Below are 27,614 nucleotides of genomic sequence, written 5' to 3'. Positions count from 1 at the left end.
TAAAGCAAGCAGAGAATCAGTGTTTTCTTCAAACTGCCTCTTATTTCTGAACTTTGCAAGCTAACAGCATATTGCGGTGGCCCTAGGCCAGAGGCAGGGTCCTGGTCCGAGCTCTGCTCTGGATTTCTGGATGGCTTTGGACAAGTCAGTGGCACCTTTTTTTTTTTTTTTTAAGATTTTATGTATGTATTCAGAGAGGCAGAGACCTAGGCAGAGAGAGGGAAGCAGGCCCCACGCAGGGAGCCGGATGCGGGACTCCATCCTGGGACCCCAGGATCACGCCCCGAGCCGAAGGCAGATGCTCAACCACTGAGCCACCCAGGGGCCCCTCGGTGAACTTTTTGAACATAAATGGAGACCACTTATTGAAACCTCACTACAGGACAAGTACCGTGACATCATGTCACGAACCTATATAATTTTCCCATTTGGGGGAAAAGGAAAATAAGGTCCAGGAAGACTAACGCGTTCACGACCAAGAACCGGCTAGTGGGAGGGGCTGAGCTCAAAGCAGCTCCGCAATTCCAACTCCAGAATCCGTTTTTTCCATTACACCGTAGGGAGCCCGCTCCCCACGCCCGAGGCCGCCGTCAGCCACCCGCCGTCCCACTGCCCTAGGGGGAATGGTGGCTCACGGGTGGAGCACGGAGGCCGCGAGCACCACCGCCCCGGCAGCCCGGCCGGGAGCCCGCGGCCCGCTCAGGGGAACCCGGCGGTCGTCCTCGTCCCGCCGCACCGCCCACCTCGCGCAGGCTCCGCCCCCTGCCCCGATTGGCTGGCGGGAGCGACTTGGGGCCCGCGGATTGGCTGCGCGGCCGCGGGCTGACGTGGCGGCGCTGACGCGGCGGGGCCGCTGTGTGGTCCCCGCTGGGCTGCGGACCGGACTCGAGGCGGGCGGTGCGGCGCCGGAGCGCGAGGCGAGCCGAGCCGAGCCGAGCCGCCGCGATGCCGCTGGAGCTGGAGCTGTGTCCCGGGCGCTGGGTGGGCGGGCAGCACCCGTGCTTCATCATTGCCGAGATCGGCCAGAACCACCAGGGCGACCTGGAAGTGGCCAAGCGCATGATCCGCACGGCTAAGGTGAGGGCAGAGCCCGGGGCGGAAAAGGCGCCGGCAGGAACCGGGACCGGAGGCGGGGGCGGGGCCCGGGGGCGGGGCCGGAGACAGCAGGCGGGGGCGGGGCCCGGAGCCGGGGGCGGGGCCGGAGACAGCAGGCGGCGGGGATTGGGACCGGGGGCGGGGGGCGGGGCCCGGGGCGGGGCGGGGGCGGGGCCCCGAGACAGCAGGCGGGGGCCTGGGCCCGGGGGCGGGGCCCGGAGCCGGGGGCGGGGCCGGGGACAGCAGGCGGCGAGGATTGGGGGCGGGGCCCGGGGGCGGGGCCGGAGACAGCAGGCGGCGGGGATTGGGGGCGGGGCCCGGGGCGGGGCGGGGGCGGGGCCACGAGACAGCAGGCGGGGGCCTGGGCCCGGGGGCGGGGCCTGGAGCCGGGGGCGGGGCCCGGAGACAGCAGGCGGGGGCGGGGACCCAGGACCCCGCGTGTGGCCTGGCGTCCGGCTCTCCGTGTCCATTCCTAAGTCTTTGCCGTCCTCCTCACCCCTCCCCACCCTCCTCACCTGTCTGCATCCCTGCAGTTGCCTCCTGACCCGTCCTTTGCCCCCTTCGGGTGGCAGAAGGATCTTCCTAGAGCACAGGTTTGATGAGGTCGTACCCCTGCCTCAGTGGCTCCCCACGGCCCGCGGGTGGAGTCAGAACCCCTCACCGCAGTCTTCAAGACCTCAGTGACCTGGTTCCTTCCTGCCTGCTCATTGTTTCGTCTCCGACATCTTTCAGCGACCTTGAATTACTTCCAGCAAGTTCCGGAAGTTCCCGAAGTTGCTGTTGCTCTCACTTGCCTTTCCTTGTGTTTGGAATATGAAATGGTTAAACCGACAGGGCTCTGGATTCAAATTCAGACGCCACCACTTACCAGCCGTGTGAACACAGACTAGTTACTTAACCTCTCTGTGAGCCTCAGTTTCATGGTTTGAAAATCGGCTTGATAATAGTACTTAATAGAGTTTGTAAGAATCTAACGGGATGATTTATGTAAGGCTCTTAGCACAGTATTTGGCACAGAGGACTCAATAAATTCATTGCTCCCTCTTGGCAATTTTTTTTTTTAGATTTTTAATTTTTTTTTTATTTTTAAATTTATTTATTCATGAGAGACAGAGAGAGAGGCAGAAGGAGAAGCAGGCTCCCCACAGGGAACCTGAGGCGGGCCTGGATCCCAGGACCCTGGGATCAGGACCTGAGCAGAAGGCAGAAAGAAGCCCAACCTGAGGCACCCAGGTACCCCGGCAAATTTCCTTTCCTGTCCAGGTCTACTTGGATGCTTTTTTCCAAACCTTCCCCTCAAGGTTGGGCCCCTGTCATTGCTCCCATCATATTGCATTGTCACTGTCCAAGTTCCTTGCTCTCTCTGTTCAACTGTGAAACCCTTGAATGGGGGACTATCGTGTTTTTATTGTGACCTTAGTCCCCAGCCTGAGGTCTGTGCTGTGATTCCTGGGTTTAGAGATGGCTCACTCCCATCTTTTTTCCCCCCTTCCCTTCAGTCAAAGGTGTTCACCTAATGTCGTTAATTGTGATTAGGTATTTATCTTGCTCTTCGTTCAGGACTAACTCTGCTTTTATGGAAGCCAACTGAATGATAAAAAATACTTTAAAAAAGTGACAACTGTTGATGTTTTTGAGTGCTTACTCTATCAGATACTGGGCTAAATGCTTTAAATGCACCATCTCATTTCATTATTATAATACAATGTGGTAGATGCTATTGTTTTCACCTTATTTTTTTTAAGATTTTATTTATTTATTAGAGAGAGAGAGAGAGAGTGTGCATGCACAAGCAGGGGCTAGAGGGAGAAACAGGGTCTCTGCTCAGCAGGGAGCCTGATGTGGGGCTCCATCCCAGGACCCCAGGATCATGACCTGAGCTGAAGGCAGATGTTTAACTGACTGAGCCACCCAGGTGCCCCTATTGGTTTCATTTTAAACCCTCTGAGAAGTGACTTGCCCAAGGGCACACAGCTAGTAAATACTGGACTGCAGAGGTTTGTTCCTAACTGGAGGGCATAAGCCTTTGTGTGGTAACATTATTTTCTACGGGGGTAGTTCCTGCTCTTAATTTATGTTCCCTATAAATTCAGAGGTGAGAACTCTGAATTCTGAGATTGTAAAAATCCCCAGAGACATTGAAGCCATAGAAACAAAGTTTTTTTTCTTTCTTTTTTCATTGTGGAGGTTAGTTCTGGGGTGAGGGGAGGAAAATGCAGAGGTTGAGGCTGTGGTACAATGGAAGGAGCACTGGACTGGTGTGAAGATAACTATTTACTAGCTGAATAATTTTGGGCAGGTGCTCCTTCCTCCCTAGGCTTCAGTTTCACTTATTTTATAATGTATGTGTGTGTGTTTTTAAAGATTTTATTTATTTATTCATGAGAGACTCACAGAGAGAGAGGCAGAGACACAGGCAGAGGGAGAAGCAGGCTCCCTGGGAGAAACTTGATTTGGGACTGGATCCCAGGACCCGGGGATCCCGACCTTAGTCAAAGGCGGACGCTCAACCGCTGAGCCACCTAGGCGTCCTGTGTTTTTGTTTTTAAACTTAAAGTAGTGGAATATCTTGAAATCCTTGTATTTTAGGATTTTTTTTTTTTAGTCCTTGTTGCCAAATAGTCACATTCCCATGTTTAATTACCCAGAGTTGCTCATACAATAAATGAATCTATTTGCAATATTTATTTAAAGTTGAGTTCAGTTATTTTTATTTTCCTACAACAAAATATACCATCAGAATTATATAATATATATGAACTGTAAACATAATTAGAGATTTCCTAATTGAATATACTTTTAACTTCCAAATTTTGCTGCAAAGAGAGCATCACACCTTGGCCCATCACACCTTAGATCCTGGGGTTTTGCTGCTTGTTTTTTTTGTGGGTGTTTTGTTGTTGTTGTTGTTTTTGCCAGGAGAGAATCAATAAAAACTTGAACAAAGAAACCATCGACATTATAATAAAACAGGGACAGTGATTGTGTTTTCTGAACCTGGAGTTTACCATAGAATGAAATAGATTAATAAATAATTCAGTTTGGGGTGCTTGGTTGGCACAGTACATTAAGTGACTGGCCCTTGGTTCTAGTTTCAGCCCATGTCCCTCCCCTCCCCTCCCCACTGCCACCAGTTGGGGTCGGCTCCAGGCTCAGCTGGGAGTCTGCTTGGGATTCTCTCTCCCTTTCCTTCTGCCCCTTTTGTGAATGTTCTCTCTAAAATAAATAATTTTAAAAAAGAGAGAGAGAGGAAAAATAAATAAATAAATAAAAAGAGGGATCCTGGTGGCTCAGTTGGTTGAGTGTCTGTTTTTGGCTCAAGTCATGATCCCAGGGCCCTGCATCTCATCAGGTTCCCTGCTCAGCCGGGCAGAGGTGGGGAGGGGTGTCTACTCCTGCTGTCTCTTGCTTTTTCTCAAATGAAAATAAATAAAATCTTTTTTAATAAAAGAAAGAAATCACTGAGTCTTAGGAAGGACGTGGAGGAAAGAGAAAGAACCTGCTCTTCTCCCCAGACAACTGCTGTCATGTGGAATGTAGTAGAATTTTTATCTCACCTCTTGTCTCTAGTAGTTTCTGCTACTTCACATCTATCTTCTTTCTGTAAATGAAAGGTTTGCCCAGAGAAGACAAGCTCTTTCACTCTTTGAAGGTAAGTTCTCTCCTTGAGTTAGAGCTGAGAAGCCAGGGGGGGAAGCAATGCTCTGTGAACCTCCCCCCCCTTAGTTTGCTGGTGGGCTGGCGTAGCTGGGTTCCAGGTGGCAGTCATGGGCCAGGAGACACACGTTCTGCAGCCGTAGCAAAGCGAATCTGTCCAGCTCTGCCAGAGACTCACTGTGCGGCTTTGCTCAGGTTTCTCTGGGACGGGGGATCTTCCTCTAGACAATGAGAACTCTGTTGCCCAAGGTCACTTTCATTTCTCCTGTTTTTTGAACCTTCCTCACCATGCCATCTTGTGGTCTTTCCAGGAGTGGGAACAGGACTGCTAGCACAGATATTTCTGGAAGTGAGGTTTTTAGCAATGTGAATAACTGTCTGTAGAAATGTCAGTGAGCTAGAGACTTTAGAGGATTTTCCTTAATCTTTCTATTGAATGGTTTTTGTTTTGTTTTGTTTTTTTAAAGATTTTATTTATTTATTTATTCATGAGAGACACAGAGAGAGGCAGAGACACAGGCAGAGGGAGAAGCAGGCTCCACGCGCAGGGAGCCTGACGTTGGACTCAATCCTGGGTCTCTAGCATCACGCCCTGGGCTGAAGGCGGCGCTAAACAGCTGAGCCGCCCGGGCTGCCCTTGAATGTTTTTTTTTTTTTTTTTTTTAAGATTTATTTATTTATGAGAGAGAGAGAGAGAGAGAGAGAGGCAGAGACACAGGCAGAGGGGAGAAGCAGGCAGAGGGAGAAGCAGGCTCGATCCCGGGACTCCAGGATTGTGCCCTGGACCAAAGGCAGGTGCTAAACCGCTGAGCCATCCAGGGATCCCCCCCTTGAATGGTTTTTAAAAGCAGTTGAGGGGCACCTGGTTGAGGGGCACATTGAGGTGGCTCAGTTGCCTAAGCATCTGCCTTTGGCTCAGGTCATGATCTCAGGGTGCAGGAATCAAGCCCCCACATCGGGCTCCTTGCTCAGTGGGGAGCCTGCTTCTCCTTCTCCTGCTGTTCACCCTGCTTGTGCTCTTTGTCAAATAAATAAAAAAAATCTTTTTATTATTTATTTATTTATTTTTAATCTTTTTTAAAAAACAGTTTTGAGAGATTGGGGGCTGATTGGCAATAGAATTACAGATTTTATACTTGAACAACCCAGCTTTTGTGTTATAGGTTTTGTTCAGTAAGGCCTGGGCCTTTCTAAGTCTTTTTTGTTTACTTTTTGTCCCAGAACCTCTTGTTCAAACAAGATGCCATGCAGAAAAGCACAAGTGCAAAACAGCGAAAGGAGAGTTGTTTCCTGCCCTGTGAGGGGCTCCTCAGAACAGCTGCAGGTCCTGGGGCTAGCCCAGGGCAGCTGTGTATGGAGATGGAGATGCTGAGTCCTGAGAGCGGGAGTGACTTATCCAAGAGTGAGGGTCAGGTCCTGACTGCCTCTCAACTCTGGCCAGTGCTCGTTTTGCTGTCCTCTGCTGAGTTATCCAACTTAAAATCTCCCTTAACTGTTTAATTATTTTTAATATAAAACAGAGTGGGGAAAAAAGTGCCCATTTTTTGGTTCTTTTTGCATTTTAAGGGGCGAAAATAGGGGAGAGCCCCATCCCCAGCCTTTTCTTCCTTTGAGACTTTCTTGCTTCTCCTGTTCCTCTCTGCCTGTCGTCAGTTGGCCTTATTTTTAAAGATACAGATGTCAGAGCATTTGCTCCGACATTTACATTTTCTCTGAGAATCCACGACAGGTATGTTGTATGTTTGTTGCAGGAGTGTGGGGCCGATTGTGCCAAGTTCCAGAAGAGCGAGCTGGAGTACAAGTTTAATCGGAAAGCCTTGGAGAGGCCCTATACGTCCAAGCATTCCTGGGGCAAGACGTACGGGGAGCACAAACGCCACCTGGAGTTCAGCCATGAGCAGTACAGGGAGCTGCAGAGATACGCTCAGGAGGTTGGCATCTTCTTCACCGCCTCGGGCATGGATGAGGTGAGTCCTCATAGGGCTGCTGTCATTTGCTACAGGTGCCTGGTGGCTTTTGGCCTAGAGTCAGCTCCAGCATTTGCTCACTTGAGACTTTTCTTGTGCTTTGTGGACCTAGAGTTCCGTGTCACATTAACTGCATCAGTGCCTAACTAAATGGGAGGCCAGGGGGAGCAGAGGCCCGGTGAGATTTGGTGGGAGGAGTACCAGAAGTTTACAAACAAGTTGTTTTTGGGAGGAGGGCGGCAGCCACACTAACATCCCTGAGTCCCCTAAGCTTGTGGGAGACCCCAACCAGACCAGTTTTCTCCCAGCAGAAAGTGGCCTGGACTGAGAATCAGGAAACTTCCCTTCTGATAGGGATCTGCCCCCTTGCTGAGTGGCCGTGGCAGATTTGGGTGGGTGGGGGGCATCAGTAGTCGTCCTGAGTGGCTCACAGAATGGTCATGCTGACATCCGGGGAGGGTCCTGCCAGTGCCAGGGACCCAAGAGGGTCCCATCTGCTCTGTGACCTGACTTTTTGAGATTCCCTCATGAACTCTTTTTCAAATGTCAAAATTTTAATTGTAAAAATAATAAATATCAGAGGAAGTTTAGAAACAGGAAAAACTGACCCATGCTCCCTGTCTGGTGGCTCTTTTTACAGATTTCCTCCTGAAGTTTTTTATGTGCATGTTTTATTGCCTGGTTGCAACATTTGGGAATATTTAGTTCTGTGTGTGCTTTTCCCATTTAGCATTATACCACAAGCTTTTATCCATATCTGGGCTTTTTTTCCAGCTTTATTGAGATATAATTGACATCTCAGCCCCCACGTGTTGTGCTTACAGTTATTTTTTTTTTAACTTTTATTATTATCTTTTGAGAGAGCACACACATGTGAGCACATGGGCTTGAGTGAGCGGGGGGGTGGGCAGAGGGTGAGGAGAGAGAGAATCCTAAGCAGGCTTCACCCTCAGGTCAGTGCAGAGCCCATTGTGGGGCTCCATCTCATGACCTAAGCTGAAACCAAGAGTCTGTCGCCCAACTGACTGAGCCACCCAGGTACCCCATGCTTAAAGCTTTCAATAGCAATGTAATATTTCTTTTTAAAAATTATTTACTTATTTATTTATTGCGGCGGGTGGGGGGGGGATACACAGCCGGGGCAGGGGTAAAGGGAGAGAGAAACTTAAGCAGACTCCATGTTGAGCACAGAGCCTGATGTGGGGCTTAATCTCACTACCCAAGATTGCGACCAGAACCGAAACCAAGAGTCAGATAAGCTTCTTAAGCGACTGCACTACCTGGGAGCCCCAGCAATGTAATACTTTTTTAAAGGATTTATAACATACCCAACCATTTCTCTAGTTTTGGACATGCAAGTTACTCTCAGTTTTCTGTGCTTATTAATAATACTGAGATGAACATCATTTTTCTGTATTTTATGTTCTTTCCATAGGATAGCTTTGCAGAAATTGATTATTAGATAAAACCTACAAGCGTTATTATGGCTCTTGAAACAATTGGAATGCTTGTAGTCGATTAGACTATTTGAAGCAATTCCAGTTCATTTCTGTAGGCCTCCCTGACCGTTTGTGTCACTGTTCCAATCCCAAAATATGTCTGTAAATTGAGTTGAAAAGAAACATAAGTCTAGCCTAGGCTGTTGTAGTTTTAACGGGGTAGGGAGGCAGAGAACCTAGGCATCTTTGGGAGACGACAAGTCCAGGCCTCCATTCTCTAGCACAGATTCATCCCTTAATTTGCAGCTTTCGTAAGCATGACATTCTTTGGATCCAGTTGTACACTTGATGATCATAATTTCCTACTTTTGAATTATATGTTCTGGCTTACAAAGCATGTTCACTTACAGTAAATGTCTTATCCCTACTCTGCACCACTCTGCAGCTGAAGAAATAGAGGCTCAGAGGGGCCAGGAAGTTTGTACAAAGTCATACAGCTAGGAGAAGGGTCTCGAAGGCAGATCTGATGCCTGGTGCTGTGTGCTTTCTTCAGTCCTTCAACTCTGCCTGGGCATCAGGCCAGGTGTGTGTGTGGCTTCGAGGAGCTCAGCAGGGCCTTTGGACTTCCCCCTTGCTCTTCACCACCTTGATGTCAGTGGCTGGAGAGTCTCTGGGCCTGAGAGCTGCTCTGGGGACCAGGAGATGGATTTTTTTAAGGAAAGTGTTCCTTGAGGAGTTCCTGGGCTTTTTCCTGATCCCAGCTCAAGTAGCATATCCTCGGGAAATTCTTCATATTCCCCTGCTTGGTTCAGGTGCCTCCTCTTGTGTTCTCCTGGTGCTCGGTACTTGTCTGATTGGGTGTGAACTGTGCCATCTCCCTACCAGACTGCTAGCCCCGCAGCATCCCCAGTGCCTGGCATGCAGTAGGTGGTTGGGAGGTATTTGTTGAAGGAATAAATGAGTGAGCCAAACCAAAGAGAGGGTTAGTGGTTTTTATCAGATCCTTAAAGGATCTGTAAATCACAAAAGCTTAAGCAGGAAAGAACATGTGCTTTAGGATATGAAAGACTTAGGTGTTGTTTTTGGCCCTACCATTAACTAATATTTCTTGAGTATTTATGAGGTACCAAATTTTATGCTGGGTATTTTAAACATATCAACTCATTTGCTCCTCTTAACAACCTCTTCAAATAGGACAGTTATCCCCATTTCACAGGGAAGGTGTCAGTAGTCACTAATCTCTGGGTCTGTTTCCTCGTAGGTAAAGGGCAAGGCATTATTAAAATACCTAACATGCAGGCTTGTCTTCTGGAGCAGGTGAGACCGTATACGTAAAGCACACGTCTCAAGGCTGGGCACTGTGTGTTCACTGTGAACCCGGATCCTGGCATTTAGTCCATCCTGATCTTAGCACATGCCAGTACACGCTAAGTCAGTGCCTGGTGAAAGGAAAGTCACACCTAGAAAGTGACATTTGTTTTGGTGATGTGCTTACTTCATGTACTATGAGTTCACAGCATCTTGGGATTGCTCTTTGGCAGTCCTCTGGAACTCAGGCACTCAGAGACAGCCAAGCCCGCATCCTTAGAGGGCAGGTTTGGGTTCAGGAAACTACTGATCCTTCTTGTGCCCAAACGTGAAACTTTTGGTCTGATTGACGTAGTAACTAGTCAGTAATGAGACAGGGCCTGCAAAGCTCTAGGGAGAATTTCCAAAGCTTATGGCAGTATTCTGGATCATCCCTAGTGTTGCCTTTGGAGTAAGCCTACAGTCTTTCCCAGAGTAAGGACTTTGAGAAACACTCTCATTTGGAGGACTAAGTCCTGAACCTGTTAAAAATAATTAGTCTTGGGGCGCCTGGGTAGCTTAGTCAGTTCAGCATCTGACTCTTGATTTTGGCTCAGGTCATGATCTCAGGGTAGTGAGATTGAGCCCCATGTAGGGCTCCACACTCACTGGGGAGTCTGCTTAAGATTCTCTCCCTCTCCTTCTGCCCCTCCCCAGCTTGTAGGTGCATGCACTTGTGCACACTCTCTCTCAAATAAATAAGAGAGAAAGCAGAGTGAGTGAGAGAGAGCGCGAGTGGAAGAGAGGGGCAGGAGGAGAGGGAGAAGCAGGCTCCCTAGTGAGCAGGGAACCTGATGTGAGGCTCAATCCCAGGACCCTGGGATCATGACTTGAGCTGAAGGCTTAACCAGCAGAGACACCCAGGCACCCCAATAAATAAATCTTTAAAAAATAAAATAATAAAAATAATTAGCCTCGGTGGTGTAGTCACTCCCCTGTCCTCTACCACATAGTTGTTTCCCTAGGACAGTTTTTCTAAAACCTGACGAAAGAAAGGGGAAGTAGAAGAAAGTCACATGGGAGTTCCCTTGCAGTGACACCAGAAAGCAACAATAACAAATGAGAGTACTGGGAGGAGTGTGGCGGTGGTTCTCAAAGTGGGGTCCGGGAACCCCTGGGGGAATCAGAACACCTTTCAAAAGGTCCACCAGGTCCAAACTGGTTTCATAGTGATACTCTGAGGTGATTTGCCTTTTTTTTTTTACTGGCATTCTCTCCCAAGTGTATAGTGGAGTTTTCTAGAGGCTGCATGGTATGTGATGGCATCATTCTCCCAGCATTGGCTAAGGAAAGGTGTGCTGTGTGCTCTTGTGTTTTAGTAACACTCTTCTCATAGACCACACGATTCAGCAGTTAAAGTTAACAATTCAGTTTTTAGTATATTCAGAGTTGTGGTGGCCATGACCACAGTCGACTTCAGTGCATTTTTATCATGTACCCATTCCTAGTCTTTTTTTTTTTTTTCCATTCCTAGTCATTTATTTCTCAATCCCCTCTGTCCTCCCAGCCCTAGGCCACCACTTATCTTTCTGGCTCTGTAAATTTGGGCTTTTATGTCACTTATTTGCTTTTCTGCAAAAAGTTTACCACACAAGCATATGTCCCTAAACATGATAGTGTTGTGTGCTGTTGAACTTCATTGAAACACGATCATGATGCATACAGTCCTTTGGATTCTCTCAACATTCTGTCTGTGAGATGCACCTGTGACTGCTGGGATAACCAGAGTGAGACAGTATGTGGTTCTGTGTGACTGGCCCCTTTCACGTAGTAATGCGTTCAAGGTTCATGTGTGTTGTGCTTGTGTCAGAGCCTCTCTCCGCAGCACTTCTCTCTGTGTTATTGCTGAGTAATAGGCAACATTATGGATATGCTACATTTTTTTTTACCCACGTATCAGTTGATGGACATTTGGATCGTTTCTGCTTTTTGGCCATTAGGAATAATGCTTCCATGAACATTCTTGTACAGGTTTTGTTTAGACGTGTTTTTATTCTCTTGGGAGAGATATGGTAACTCTCTGTTTCACTTTTGGCAATTGCCAGACCATTTTCCAGAGTGGCCGCAGCAGTTTACAATCCTCCCAGCAGTGTGGGAGCGTTCCGGTTTCTCCACAGCCTCACCAACATTTGTTACCATCTGACTTTCTGATTCTAGATATTCTAGCAAGTGTGACATGGCATCTCATTGTGGTCTTGATTCTCATTTCCCTGCTGTTTAGCGTCTTTGCATGCGCTTCTTGGCCATTTGTATACCTTCTTCAGAAGAATGTCAGATCCTTTGCCAATTTTTAGTTGGGTTATTTGTCTTTATATATTCTAGATATGAGTCCTTAGATACATGATTTGCAGAAATGGCTCCCATTCTCTGGGTTGTCTTTTCACATTTTGGCGGTATCCTTGGAAGCACAAACATCTTTAATTTTGATGACCTCCAATTCATGTTTTTTCTTTTGTGCTTGTCTGTTCAAAAATTTCTCAGTTTTAAGGGTGCCTGGGCAGTTCAGTCAGTTAAGTGTCTGACTTGGTTTTAGTTCAGGTTGTTTCTCAGGGTTGTGAGATTGAGCCCTGCACTGGGCTCCATGCTCAGTGCTGAGTCTGCTTGAGATTCTCTCCCCCTCTCTCTCTGCCTCTCCTGCTCGTGCCTTCTCTCTAAAATAAATAAATAACATCTTTAAAAAAATTCTCAGTTTTAAACTACAATGTAGTATTGCCACAGAGCTATCAGTCTGGCTAAAACAAAAAGTAACAATAACACCAAATAGTGGCAAGGACACAGAGCAAATGAATTGTTCATACACTGCTGGTGGGAATGTAGAATGGTATAATCACTTGGCAAAATAATACGGCGCTCTCCTTTTTCTGAACACAACCTTATTTTAATACAATTCACATGTGGTATCATATTCACAGTTCACTCAGAGTATACTGGTAGTTCCTTATAAACTGGACACATACAAAAATTTTGACACCTACGTGCCAAACCGATGTTACCTGAACTTATTGGGGTAATCATTTCACAATGTATATGCATATCAAATCATGGTGTACACCCATTGTTATGTGTCAGTTATAGCTCAATAAAAAAAATAACCACTTATTACATACCTAAAAAAAAACAGCAGCAAAAACTAGAGATGTAGCCCACCAGGTGTCATTTGGTAATTTATCCCCAAAGAAATGAAAACTTAGAGTTCACAGAAAAACCTGTACACGCATGTCTATAACAACTTTATTTGTAATAGCCCGCAAACTAGAACGACCCAGATAGTTCTCTGGCAGGTGAATGGTTCCAGCCATAAAAAGGAATGAAGTGCTGATATATGCTGCAGCTTGGATGGATCTCCAGGGTATTGCGTTGAGTAAAAAATCCAGTCTCGGAGGGTTGCATACTATACCATTTAGTTTCTTATTTTTTTTTAAAGATTTATTTATTTATTCATAGAGACACACACACACACACACACACACACACACACACACACACACACACAGAGGCAGAGACAAGGCAGAGGGAGAAGCAGGCTCCGTGCAGGGAGCCTGACGTGGGACTCGATCCCGGGTCTCCAGGATCACGCCCCGGGCTGCAGGCGGCGCTAAACCTCTGCGCCACCGGAGCTGCCCTACCATTTAGTTTCTATAGCAATCTTGAAATGATAAAATTACAGTGATAGAGAGCAGATGAATGGTTGTCAGCGGTTAGGGAAGGGAAGGGAGGCAAGTGGACGTGGCTATATAAGCCTTGGAGCGGACACCTGGGTGGCTCAGCGGTTGAACGTCTGCCTTCGGCTCAGGGCATGATCCCGGAGTTGCGGGATCCAGTCCCACATCGGGCCTCCTGCACGGAGCCTGCTTCTCCATCTGCCTGTGTCTCTGCCTCTCTCTATCTGTGTCTCTCATGAATAAGTAAATAAAATCTTTAAAAGAAAAAAAGCCTTGGAGTGATGGCACAGTTCTGTATTGTCAGCTTGGTAGTAACGATTCTGTGCGTGTGGTACAACTGCATAGAATTGGATACACACACACACACACAAGTGCATCCGTGTAAGAATGGTGACATCTGAATAAGACCAGCAGACTCTGTCAACATCCCTTACCCAGTTGTGATTTTATGCTCTAGTTTTGCAAGGTGTCACCATAGTGGAGGGAATTGGGTGCTGGGTGCATAGGCTCTCTGTGTGTTATTTCTTACAGCTTCATGTCAAGCTATAATTCTCTCAAAATTAAAACTTTAAAGTTAAAAACACTCCAAATTCCTTAGTTTTACTTTTAATTCGATAAATAAGAGTAGATGGAGATAGAACCTACATAAGCAAAAACCCTGTAGAGTCTGTAGTCATTTGTAAGAGCATAAAGAGCCAAACCTTTGGGGCCCCAGGCCGAATGGTGCATACCCAGGCTGTGTGGTCACCCGTTTAAGATTTTTTATTTTATTTTTATTTATTTATGATAGTCACAGAGAGACAGAGAGAGAGGCAGAGACATAGGCAGAGGGAGAAGCAGGCCCCATGCACCGGGAGCCCGACGTGGGATTCGATCCCGGGTCTCCAGGATTGCGCCCTGGGCCAAAGGCAAGCGCCAAACCACTGCGCCACCCAGGGATCCCCCCGTTTAAGATTTGAGTTTGAAGGTGCTGCTGCTGTCATCCGTGGGGAGCCCCTGTGGAAGTGGTTCGACCTCTTTGTGCTTCTGTTTGTTCAGCTGCAAAGCGGGGTTAGTACCTGAACCCATCTTGCAGGGTTGTTGTGAGGATTACCCATGATTGTTGACACACAGCGTAGCACACAGCCAGCTTGGAGCAAACGTCAGCTTACCGTTAAGGAGGGCAACCAGACGGAGTGTCAGGACATTGGCCTTCTTGCCTTGGCTCTGCTCTAAGTTCATCTCAGCTTGGTGGCTCCCTGCTCTCTCTGGGCCTCAGTTCCCTTTTGTGTGTGAACAGGCTGCCATCCAGAGGCTCTCCCCACTCTGATGCAGAGCCAAAGAAGATCTCACCAAGGCCACTCGCACCTGGGATGAGGGCTTTCCTCCTCGGTCCACATTGCCAGGCACCGGATGTGGACTCTGAAGGAGGGAGAGCACCTCTGTGCTTCTGTGAGGCTTGCTTAGGAAAAGTCACTTGTGTAGGTCGTTTACCCCCAAGTGGCCTTGAGGTAGAAGCAGGAGCAGCTGGGAGAGGAGAAGAGCCTGGGTGTTGGTGATCAGGGTCTGCCTCTTGGCCTCACCCTTTGGTTCCTTTCCCTCCACTCCCCAGGAAGCCCTTCTGTGTGGCATATGTGACACGTGCTCTGCAGCCACACTCTCTGAGTTCGGGTTCTGGTGCTGATTCTTTGTGGGTTCAGTCTCATCATTGAAACCCTATTTGAGCCACAAGTGTCCCATCCGTAAAAACAGAATAGGGGCACCTGGGTGGCTCAGCAGTTGAGCGTCTGCCTTTGGTTCAGGTCGTGATCCTGGGGCCCTGGGATCAAGTCCTACATCGAGCTCCCCACAGAAGCCTGCTTCTCCCTCTGCTTATGTCTCTTTCTCTCTGTGTGTCTCATGAATAAAAAAATAAAATCTTAAAAAGAAACCAAGATAATAAAGATGCCCACCCCACATGGCTGTGGTGAGAGGTCAGATGTGAGGGCTGCACAAAATCTGCATCCACCGAATGATAGCTGTTCTGTTATTTAGGACCCTTTGGAGCTGTTTTGCCTTATATTGTCTGGACAGGGAGGCTTCTCTGTCCTAGGATTGCCATTTGTTCCCAAGTATCTTCCTGGCTGACCCGGGCAGAGGCAGTGAGGGGAAATGCATTCTTAAGAGTCTTTCCAAGAGTTAATTTGCTGGCCAGGTCCCTTTCCTGAACCAGCATGTCCTGTCTGTCTGGCTGTTGGAAGTGGGTTGGTCCCTTGTTCTGTGTTTACCTGGCAGGTGGCTCCGAGTATTTACCACCCTGACTTCCTTGTGGACGGTAGCCATTTATCGAGTGCCTCATTTCTCCACTCTGTGTGCTGTCCCAGGGTGTTCTTCATATGCTGAGGAAAGGTTACAGTGTGGTGGAATTTTATCAAGACTGAGAGAACTACCAGGGCACCTGGTCAATGCTGCAGAGAGGTGCATGGAACAGGGCTGAAATGAGCAGAGTTCCTTAGGTCTAAATGGAGAGTTCTATGGAGTTCTATGGAGAAATTGCATATGGCAAATGAAGGCCATGACCGTCGGGGTGGCCCCTGAAAGACATGCTGCCCTCACACACCAGTGCCCTGTCCTATCAGAGCTGCCCTGTGGGATGCCCTCTTTCCATTTTCCACAGGACCTCAAAAGTCTGAGGATGGGGAAGGGGCTCTAGAAAAATCCCAGCTCCTCTTCTTGCTTTTGTCACCCCTCAGATCAGTGGGTCATGACATGGAAAGGGAGTTCTGTGGCCACACATTGTCGAGTCTCATTTATTGATAATTAAGTACTACCAATTATTAGTAATAAAGCCTGTCTCCCCCGCTCCCCTCTAATATACAAGGATTCTGAGTTGAATAAGTTTGGGAAACACTGGGATTAAAAAAAGCTAGACGAGTGTCTTTATTGGGGACCGTCTAAGAGGGAGCAGTGCAGCATTTCACTGAAACCAGGTTGCTGGTGGGCCCCTTTCCTGCACCTGTCAGCCGTGGATGCCCAGGGAAGGCTCCTTTCAGACAGACCGAGAAAGCCTTCGTGCTGGGGTGGGAGGGAGGGAGAATTGTGAGGCTGCCTGGCTGCACGGTACCCCGACGTGGAAAAGGGTTGGACAGCGGGGTGAGCAGGCCTAGGGAAGCCCGAGAACCTGTGGAGAACGAGGTGGGGGGGCAGTGGCGCTGACTGCGCCTAAGGGGCCCTGGGCACGGCTGTACCGCCTGGGGTCTGCACCATCTCTGCACTTGGCACCCTGTGCAGGTTACTCCAAAGTGGCCGTGTTCGGAACGCCACTAGGTGGGGCTGGGTCTCCAGGAGGACTGCCACAGCCCATTTTCCAGCCCTCCCAGGTGAGCTTCTGTGGAGTGTTTCTCCTGCGTTTGACCCCTCCGTGCTCCTGCTCACCCTGTGCCTCTCCTCTTTGTGCCCTTGGGGATTTGTCATCTGATAAGCCCTTCTCGCAGAAGTTGAACACTGTTTTTGTTTTTTGTTTTTTGTTTTAATTTGTTTTTACTGAAGTTCGATTTGCCAACATATAGTATAACACCCAGTGCTCATCCCATCAAGTGCCCCCCTCAGTGCCCATGACCCAGTCACCCCATCCCCCCGTCCACCTCCCCTTCCACTACCCCTTGTTCGTTTCCCAGAATTAGGAGTCTCTCATGGTTTATCTCCCTCTCTCATTTTTCCCACTCAGTTCCCCTCCTTTCCCTTATAGTCCCTTTCACTATTTCTCATATTCCCCTTATGAATGAAACCATATGATGATTGTCCTTCTCCTATTGATTTATTCACTCAGCATAATACCCTCCAGGTCCATCCACATTGAAGCAAATGGTATTTGTCCTTTCTGATGGCTGGGTAATATTCTCTTGCATATATAGACCATTATCCATTCATCTGTCGAAGGGCATCGTGGCTCCTTCCACAGTTTGCTATTGTGGACATTGCTGCTGTGAACATTGGGGTGCAGGTGTCCCAGCACTTCACTACATCTGTATCTTTGGGGTAAATAGCCAGTAGTGCAATTGCCGGGTCATGGGGTAGCTCTATTTTTAACTTCTTGAGGAATCTCCGCACAGTTTTCCAGAGTTGACGTTGTGAGAGAAGAAAACTTAGCATAGGGTTTTCCCTTTTACAGTAGAAAACACTCTCTCCATCTGCCAGATAGAGAAAAGTGGGAGAGGTCGACTTTGTTCAGTAAACCCATTAGAAGGAGTGTTTTTCACTTCCATCATAGAGCTGGTGAGACACACATAAACAGGAGGGGTGAGAGAGAACAACACGGAGGGGACAAGAGAGGCGAGGGGGAAAGCCAGCAGAGGGCAGACGGCAGGAACCGCAGCGAAGCTAGCTTAGCAGGCTTGGGTGTAGGGGGCACTCAGGCCACGCTGCACCGTGTCTCTTGGACCCAGGGCATTGTGAACTGCCTGTGAACTGTTCACTGGCTGGTTACCCACTGAGTCTGGCTCCCCGGCAGCTCCCACCTTCATGATATTAGGGGATTTACGCACGAGGAAAGTTAGTCTCTGCGTGTGGCCAATGATTGGAGGAGCTTATCACCTGCAGGCAGGATGGAAGGAAGCTGAGGCAACGGTGGGTTGATTTGAAGAGCCTGCTGGCAGAATGACCTTCTCACACTGTTCCTAGCCACCCCTGTGCCCTCTGGGTTTTCAGGCATGATGACCTAATGCCTTAAAAAATAGGATTCACAGAACAGCAGTGGCTATATTACCAGGAACTTAATAGAAACACAGACCCACGGGTCCCTCCTTAACCCAGCAGAATCAGAATTTGCATTTCATTTGAGCAAGATCCCCAGGAGATCAAGGTACATTTATTAAAGTGTGAGAAGCAGTGACCCAGCCAATCAGGCCTTCCAAACCTACTTATTTTTTTTTCTTTAAGATTTTATTTATTTATTCATGAGAGACACAGAGAGAGGCAAAGACATAGGCAGTAGGAGAAGCAGGCTCCCTGAGGGGAGTCCGATGCAGGACTTGATTCCGGGACCCTGGGATCATGACCTGAGCTGAAGGCAGATGCTCAACCACGGAGCTACCCAGGCATCCCCCAAACCTACTTCTGAAACCTGGGCAGCATTTTACAACAGATCAAACTTAGATATTTGGAAACATTCTGAGACCTTGATTCTTCCCACTTCTGATATCCAACTCCAATTTTTAAAAATAGTAATAAGAGGTAGTTTGGGGGAGTTTTATAATTTGATAACAAGCTGAGATTTTATTCTTAAAACTTGCAACCTGCTGATTCTGTTAGCATTTGTTGACACTTGCCAATTTCCTGATCCTGAGTCTTATTAATGAATCCTGGTGGGGGCAAAGGATGGTGAAGGGCCCTCGACAGATAACCTTAAGCAGTGATGTGTCCAAAAAAAAAAGTGATGGAGGTTTGTTTTTCCTGTGGGCAGTGTGGTTTAGGGGCTGAGAGGGTTTGGATTTGATGGGCCCTGCCACCTGTGGATCACCGTGTCAGGGCTGGGCCATAAAATGCTCCATTTTTTCCACTTGTGGCAAGGTTTGAAATGGCCTCTCTTCCTGGCTGTTTGGTTTTAGATAAAGGGTAAGGCCTTTGAGGGACATTCACTTTCTCACTACCTGGATTTCTGGATCAAGATTAAGTCATGACCCTTTTGCGATTGGACCCTGGGCACCTGAAAAAGGAAGGGTCTGGCCTGGGGTCCGATTCTTTTGCAGAGTTCATGGCCAGTACAGGCCAGCATGCAGTGTTTGTTGGACAAACAGATGGGTGGCTATGAATGAACGTTGGAATTTGAATGAAATGACTGATAACACACCTTTGCTTTCAGGTTGTTGTGAGAGGCCCTCTTGCTGGGCAAGAGGAGGGATTTTCTGTTTGTCTGTGGCTCCTCGCCTGACTTGACGTGATTTTGAACAGTGGTGAAAAAGAGCTCCTTCTTTGATTTTTATAGATGGCAGTTGAGTTTCTGCATGAGCTGAATGTTCCGTTCTTCAAAGTTGGATCTGGGGACACTAATAATTTTCCTTATCTGGAAAAGACAGCCAAAAAAGGTAAGTTTTTAATTTTTGCCCTAAAATGAGGAAGTTCCAAATCTTTTCATTTTTGCTCCTGTAGTAGAGCCCACTAAAGGAGTCTCCTTGAAGGCATTAGAAACCTCTATTCAATTAACATATACTCCTACTTTTCTGTGTGCTGTCTTGAAAGGAAAGAAGTTAAGGATAAGCCCGTTTTTATAAGAACTTTAAAAATGAAAAATTATTTTATTTTTATTTATATGAAATTGAGGATATGGCAGTGTATACAGAATTTCTTAGAGGAAGTTTGGACTTTGAGAAATAGTCTGTACGTCTATCATAACATCTAACCTCTGTACGTTACGGTCTGTAAAGGTGTTTTGCAACATGAATCGTCTCATTTGATCCTCATAACAACCCTGGGACTGAAGCAGGTTATATGATTATGATGCTATATATATTTTTTTTTTAGTAATAAATTTATTTTTTATTGGTGTTCAATTTACCAACATACAGAATAAAACCCAGGGCTCATCCCGTCAAGTGCCCCCGTCAGTGCCCGTCACCCATTCACCCCCACCCCCCCCCCCTCCCCTTCCACCACCCCTAGTTCGTTTCCCAGAGTTAGGAGTCTTTATGCTCTGTCTCCCTTCCTGATATTTCCTACCCATTTCTTCTCCCTTCCTTTCTATTCCCTTTCGCTATTATTTATATTTCTCAAATGAATGAGAACATATAATGTTTGTCTTTCTCCGATTGACTCATTTCACTCAGCATAATACCCTCCAGTTCCATCCACGTCGAAGCAAATGGTGGGTATTTGTCATTTCTAATGGCTGAGTAATATGATGCTTTATACTTATTTCGCAGGTGAGGCATGTGAGACCACACAGCAGGGAGATGGCAGCTCTGGGCCTCACACGTACTCATGCTGTTGAGTTGGGGGCAGTGCTCGCCTTACCCTGCTGTGCAGCCTCTTAATCCACTGAGGTGCTCATGTTTCTCTGAGGGGTGTGGAGTTCCTCTGCCCCCTGAATTCAGTTCGCTTTGCTAGACAATAATATTGGGGGCGAGGGGAGTCTACATTTCCTCAGCGGCGAGGGCAGGAGTCCACCACGCTCCCCTCTCCCCCCGCCAGTGGCTGGCACAGTGTTTGCGAGCTGTCTTTGGAGTTCATGAATGATGAGACCAGCAGCTGGGGTATGCGTGAGGGAGAGTCAGAACCCGGAAAGGGAAAGTGATGACGGTGTTGGTGTTGGGTCACTCAGGCCGCCCAATGGTGATCTCCAGCGGAATGCAGTCGATGGACACCATGAAGCAAGTCTATCAGATTGTGAAGCCTCTCAACCCCAACTTCTGCTTCCTCCAGTGCACCAGTGCATACCCGCTCCTCCCTGAGGACGTCAACCTGCGCGTCATCACGGTGAGCAGGCCGTGGTCTGATGAGGCCATAGCAAAATGGCATCTCTTGGGCCATTTACTGTGGGAAAGATTGGGCCTTTCTTATAGCCAAAATTCTCACCTGTCTTGACATGCTTCATGTCATTTGAACGTCCATTGGCAATCTTGCTGTTAGAGAATCAAATGAGAACCAACCGTGCAGTTAAGGAAGCAGGTACATTCTAAAGAGGGTGATTATAAATTAAATGTTCTTAAAACCAATCTTAATTTTTCCCACTCTGAAATTCGAGGTGCAAGCTCTCATAATTGTCTATATATACATTTTTTATGCTATACGTATTGACCATCGGGGTCCCTCCTCTGTGAATTCCTGATTTATATCCTTTCTTAGTATGTTGGGTTTTTTCTTAGTATGTTGGGTTATGTGATAAAATATAAGATTTACCATTTTAACCATTTAGATGTGTAGTTCAGTGGTATTAGGAACATTCACATTAAACCACCACCATTCATCTCTGGAACCTTTCCATCTTCCCAAACTGATACTCTATGGCCATTAAACACTGACTCCCCATTTCCTTCTCCCACAGCCCCTGACAGGCACCATTCTGCTTCTGTCTCTAGGAATTTGACTACCCTAGAGACCTCCTCTGAGTGGAATCATACACTACGTGTCCTTGGTATCTGTCTTCTCTCACTTACACACTGTGTGCAAGGCTTCTCCGTGTTGTAGCACATGCCAGCATTTCATTCCTTGTTAAGGCTGAATAACATTCCATTGTGTGTATATAGCACATGTTGTTTATCCATCCCTCCGTTGGTGGACTTTTAGGATGTTTCCACCTTTTGGCTATTGTGAAGAATGCTGGTAGGAACACTGGTGTACAAACATCTGTTGGGCTTTCGTTATACTGAGTTGTAGGAGACCTTCTTGAAACTTCTGGCTTTTCCTGATCTGTGCTATTTGCTGGCTCTGTTATTTTCTGCCTGTAATTCTGAGCCTCAGTGAGGCTCAAACTGGTCACAGTAACGGTCTTGAGGGAGCTTTCTCTCTCCCAGGGTTTTGTCTACTCCACCTCAGTCATTTTACAGATGGCGAAATCCAGTCCCAGAGGGAAAATGACTTACCTACATGAGATCTCACAGCACCTTGGTGGCAAAGCTGGAACTAGAATCTTTTGTCTCTTGTTGTCTCAGGCCACCTCCACCCCTCTCGCCTTGTAGCACCTGAAGCTTAACTTAATTAGAAACATGTATATGTAATTATCATACAAAACCACTGTAGTTATATAGTGGAATTCTAAATAGACACAGACACATAATCCCAGTATTGCAATTAACAAGTTTCCTTTTTTATTTTCCTTTTGGTAGTACAGTATTTTGACATTCTTGGGTTTTTTTTTTCCACGATAGTGTAAGCTTTTAGATATGTTGCTATACATTCTTCATATTTAACTTAAAAAAAAAAATGAGCCTTTTTTGAAAACTGACACTGCTACCTTTTTTTTTTTTTAAGATTTTATTTATTTATTCATGAGAGACAGAGAGAGAGAGGCAGAGATATAGGCAGAGAGAGAAGCAGGCTCCTCACAGAGAGCCCCATGCAGGACTCAATCCCTGGACCAGGATCATGTCCTGAGCCAAAGGCAGATGCTCAACCACTGAGCCACTCATTCGTCCCTACTGCTACCTTTTTACCTAAATTTCTATCTCTCCCAGGTGATAGATTTTTCTCCATTTCTCACTCATCTCTAAATTATATCATTCAAAAATTTTAAATGTGATTTTTAAACTCAAATAGCTCTGAGATATATAATATAGAGTAAAAATTCTCTGTAATCTCATCCCACAGAGATTACTATCATCAATAATTTGCCTTACGTGACTCCAGATTATTTTCCTTGGTTTTCTTTCTCTGTGGATACAACCCCCCTTACCCTTCCATTTTTATCCAGGGTGCCGTAATATCCTCTCCTGATACTGGAGGACAGTGAGGGTTGGTCGCCCACCCAACCCCTGCATCTTGGGCCCAGCTCACTCATATTCCAGCCGTTTGACCCTGCAGCCTCTATTCCCTTGTCCATTATATGCCCTCTAATCTGGTTTTTGGGGCCTTTGCCACTCAGCTGTCCTAATCTTATATTAAACCCCATCGGACAGCCTGGGTGGCTCAGCAGTTTAGCGCCGCCTTCAGCCCCGGGGTATGATCCTGGGAGTCCCAGGATCAAGTCCCATGTCAGGCTCCCTGCATGGAGCCTGCTTCTCCATCTGCCTGTGTCTCTGCTGCTCTCTCTCTCTCTTTCTCTCTCTCTCTCTCTCATTAATTAATAAATAAAATCTTAAAAAAAAAAAACCCATCTGGGTCTTTCTACTATACTTAAGCTTTCTAGTCTGCCTCAATGGCAAGACTCACTTGACGAATGTCTGCTGTTGCATTCAGTGAATTATAGATCACAAATTAGTTAATTATTTAGCATTTCCACCAAAGGATTGTTTCGAGATTGGGCTGTATATATTATTGATGACGATATTTGTGCATACAGCACACTTGCTTTCAGCAGCTCAGGCTAATTAAATGTGGCAGATGTTTTTTGACTGAGTTTAGGTATTTAGTTATAGTTCTCTTGTTACTCCAGGTGGTTTGTGCCATGTGAAGCATTCTTAGAGTGCATTCTTGCTGAGAGTAGCCATTATTTTTGGAGCATTCCAGTGTGCTGAGTGCTTTTCACGCATTTGGAGCAGCCCTGGACAGGTACCAATATCATGTCAGGAGTGAGAAGCTCAGAGAGCCTCAGTGTCTTGCCTGTAGTTGCACAAATAGTGAGTGGCTAAACTGGGACTCCAGCCTAGATCTGCCTGACTCTGCACTGTGTGCATAAAATGCTACAATATTTAACCCTTTTTTTTTTTTTTAAGGAATATCAGAAGCTCTTTCCTGACATTCCCATAGGGTATTCTGGGCATGAAACAGGCATAGCGATATCTGTGGCCGCAGTGGCTCTGGGTGCCAAGGTGCTGGAGCGTCACATAACTTTGGACAAGACGTGGAAGGGGAGTGATCACTCAGCCTCGCTGGAGCCCGGAGAGCTGGCCGAGCTGGTGCGGTCCGTGCGCCTCGTGGAAAGTGCCATGGGCTCCCCCACTAAGCAGTTGCTGCCTTGTGAGATGGCCTGCAACGAGAAGGTGGGTTCTCCACAACCCTGCTGGGCTCCACTGTCTTGGGAGTGACCATACTTGCCAGGAGAGTTGGTATTCATCTTGCCTGAGCCCAGGCTGACCCACAGAGTCTGGGGTCATATTAGCAGCAGGAGGAGCATGTCACTTAAGGAAGCATCAGTAGTTTCAGCAGTCTCCTAGAATTGTGTTGCAGTTTTCCTCCAAGCCTCTGAAGCCTTTGACTCCAGTGCTCTAGATTCTAGGAGCTGTCAGGGGGCGGGGTTGCCTTGTGAGACACTTGGGTGGTGAAGTCCTACTCCTTTGGAGTAGGTGAGCCTTGAGAGACAATTGGGCAGAAGGGTTCCATGAGGCCAGCAGGAGAAGGAGGCATCCGTAAGCAGAGGTGGCCCTGGATAGGCGGGGCAGTGGCTTGTCACTGATGGGTGATGATACGGATCTTCCCCGGGGAGCAGTGTGGCTGTACAGCACTGACCATCAGACAGATGGGATGGTGGGGCCAAGGAATACTGCCTGGCTTGCTGACCATCTAGGCTTCTTGGAGACCGTGGCCTAAACCTGTCTTGGCCTCTGGTCACAGAGCCAGGCGTCCTGGGGCTGCCGGCAGTGCAGGCACTCCTACTATTCTCCTGTGGCCGTCTGGGTGGAGGCAAAGACCAAACAGCAGGCATGTATGAGGAATGTGGTCATCTTTTATTCTGGTAGGTCTTGATTGCTTCCCTCAAATTAAAGGTGCCTATGTACCAGGAAATGAAAATAATAGTAAAAGGCAACAAACTGCCTGGCAAAGGAGAAGGGGAGAGAACTGCACCAGAAGGGCAGAAGGAGAATTGAGCCCTTAATTTGGTTTTGAGCCTCTCAGCTCCCTGGGCAAACAGTGTTATACAGCAGGATGATGCGTCATCTGATGACATCCGCTGCTGACCTTTTGTCCTGGCACGCAGCTTTAGAATTGATTCTTTGGCCCTTACACGGAGGATATCGAGTGATACAGTGATTTGTTCATCAGCATTTATGGACAAGACCTAGAAAGTCTGGTCATGAGCTTCCGGTACCCTTTATTCCCCTCACCTGCCTGTCTGCCCCTTTGTAGGTGGTCCCCTTTCCCGTCCTCTGAGTAGCAGCATACTCAGGCTTGTGAGCCCCCCCCCCCCATATTCTTATTTTATTGAGCAGGGTGGCCCTAAGTTTTGTGTCCTCTAAGAGCAGTGGGCCAGGACTCAGGATCCCCATTCCTTGCAACTTGGGCCAAGTTATCTGCCCTCTGTGGATCTGTTTCCCATGTTCAAAGTGAGATATTGAACTGGATGATGATAAAAGTAATCATAATTTTTATTTATTGGGAGCATTCTGGGTAGATTGCAGACATTATTATTGCTAATCCTTACAGTTGTCTGACAAAGCTGAAGGCACTGTTATTTCCCATTTTGCGGAAATGGCTTGTACCCACCTAAAGGGGATTTGGACCTGGCTGTGGCTGTAGAACCTGAGCTCTTTCCTGTGTAGTTTATCCAAAGGCCCCTCCTCTGAGCCTCTGAGTACACCCCACACCCCACACTTTTCTAGGCCCCGAGGGGACAAGAGGGTCACTACTCCCCGGGTATCCTGTGAAAACTGGTCAGGGACCTTAGGTATAAAACAACACGTACCAGTTAACTTCTATGAGGCCGGCACTGAGTCTTAATTTTATCCGCAGCTGGGCAAGTCCGTGGTGGCCAAAGTGAGGATTCCAGAAGGCACCGTTCTAACATTGGACATGCTCACCGTGAAGGTGGGTGAGCCCAAAGGCTACCCTCCTGAAGACATCTTTGGTCTTGTGGGCAAGAAGGTCCTGGTCACTGTTGAAGAAGACGATACCATCTTGGAAGAATCGGTAGAAAATCATGGCAAAAAAATCAAGTCTTAAAATAAAGTGCCATTCTCTGAATTGCCTTGCTGGTACTGTCGGGTGAGGTGGGACACAAGTGCTGGTCTCTAGAAACCTGGCTTTCATCCACTCATCCTCCCGAGACACACATTTTTGGGCTAGGCACTGTCACACCCGTAGGAGGGATACAAACGAAGAGCAAACATGGCAGTCTCTGCTTCAGGTTGGCTGGCCCAGAAGGGGTGGTTTGCTCAAAAGCAAATCATTGTTGTCCATTTGCTTTGTTGGGTATACAGGTGTGTGTGTGTGTGTGTGTGTGTGTGTGTGTGTGTGTGTGAGCTGGCTGTATAAGGTCCTCTTCTTTAAGCTTAATTCATCCTGCCCATAAAGCCAGTCCACATGACCTGAAATGTCGCTTCCCTCCAGGCCTCCAGCTGTCTCTTCTCCATTGCCCTGATTCCCTCCCCGCCCTGGAACTGTGTCCCCAGTGAGCTGCATAGCGGTCACTGGGCGTCAAAGAAGAGGTCAGGCGTCTTGCAGGCTGAAACTTGCTGAAAATCTGCGTATCTCTATGAGTGAAGAGAGGGAAAGGACATTCATTCCTTCTTTCAACAATATAGAGGTCTTGCTGTATGCCAGGCTCTGCTGTAGGTACTGGGATAGAGCAGTGAACAGCCCATATTTCTTCTTCACGGAACTTCCACTCAGATGGGGATAGGGGCACAGCAAACCATAAGCATAGTAAATAAATCACAGTAAGTTAGCAGGTGATATGTCAATGGTGGGGAGGTGGGGGTGGGTGGGAAATAGGGCTGTGTAAGGGACGTGGGGAGTGTGGGCTCAGCGTTTTGTAGCTTGTGGTGGTAATGCTGCAATCAGCCCTTCCCTATGCATCATGAAATTACAAACCTAGCTAACAAGATCCTTAGTGTTCTACTTTGTTGAACAGCAGCATGAACAAACCTTTCACAGCGAGTCCATATCAGACTCCCCTTTGTTCTTTTGAACCAATACTGAGATAAACGATTCTTTTCAAATGTATTGCCAGATTCCTAATCTTTGTTCATATTTATCCAGTCTTGTTCACTATCACTCTTTGTTTCAAAGTGTATACTTGAGTCTCTTTTCAAATCCATATACTTAGCCTTTTGAAGTTTCTTTACTTGTGACTGTAGAGCCTCCCTCCCTTGTGTGAGAGACACTGAATTTTTTTTTAAAGATTTATTTATTTCAGAGACAGAAAGAGAGAGAGCACAAGTGGGAGAGGCACAGGGAGAGAAAATCTCAAGCAGACTCCATGCTGAGTGCAGAGCCTGACAACGTGGGACTTGATCCCTTGACTCTGAAATCACGATCTGAGTGGAAATCTAGAGTTGGATGCTTAACTGACTGCACCCCGAGGCACTGATGTTTGTAAGTGTGGGTAGGGTGGGGAGGGAATCCTGGGTTGTACTCATGTAAAAGAGAATGTGTCAAATGATGTGCTAAGAATTGAAGTATGATTGAAAATTACCGTCTTTGTATGACATGGGTGACTAAACTCAGCGTGCCCACAGCCAGTAGCAGCTGGCCGCCTTGTGCTGCACTCGGCTGACCCAAGGGTGGAAGGATCCCAGCATACCTTTAGTCCATTCTGGTTGGGAAGCTCAGGTCTAGAAGACATCCTTGACTGCCTTCCATGTGGGGGATGCACGGCTGGGCCCGCGGACAAGCACTGTTAAGAGAGTGCATGGCCTGTTGGGTGCAGCCACCTCTACAAATTGTACCTACGTGTGAATTGCTGAGCTGTTTTCTAAAGGTCATGGGAGCCATGGATGGGAGTCCTGGAAGTAGGGATGGGAGAGGAGGCATGGCCAGGGAAGGGCCCCTGGTGGCTTTCTAGGTTGAGAAGCGACAGAGGGAGGAATCTTGGGATTTGAGGCACAGGCCTGGTAAGTGCCAGAGTGTCCCAGGACTACAGGGGATGATTTGGCAGGGAGTAACTGTGGGGACGAAGGATA

At 47.4% G+C, this 27,614-nt stretch overlaps 1 protein-coding gene across 1 annotated transcript; it reads left to right on the top strand.

The window, feature by feature from the left end:
* Window positions 1-822: 822 nt before the first annotated feature.
* NANS (N-acetylneuraminate synthase) lies at window positions 823-25,674 on the top strand. Its single transcript, XM_026013168.2, has 6 exons — window positions 823-1,077; window positions 6,504-6,719; window positions 19,109-19,208; window positions 20,441-20,595; window positions 23,490-23,756; window positions 25,444-25,674. Exons 1-6 carry the CDS (start codon window positions 946-948, stop codon window positions 25,651-25,653), a joined length of 1,080 nt encoding a protein of 359 aa, XP_025868953.1. The 5' UTR covers window positions 823-945; the 3' UTR covers window positions 25,654-25,674.
* The last annotated feature ends 1,940 nt before the right edge of the window (window positions 25,675-27,614 follow it).

Source organism: Vulpes vulpes, chromosome 12 (assembly GCF_048418805.1).
Source record: "Vulpes vulpes isolate BD-2025 chromosome 12, VulVul3, whole genome shotgun sequence".
NCBI lineage: Eukaryota > Metazoa > Chordata > Mammalia > Carnivora > Canidae > Vulpes > Vulpes vulpes.
The sequence above is the reverse complement of the archived record's forward strand: the minus strand, read 5'-3'. Positions and strand labels throughout refer to the sequence as shown.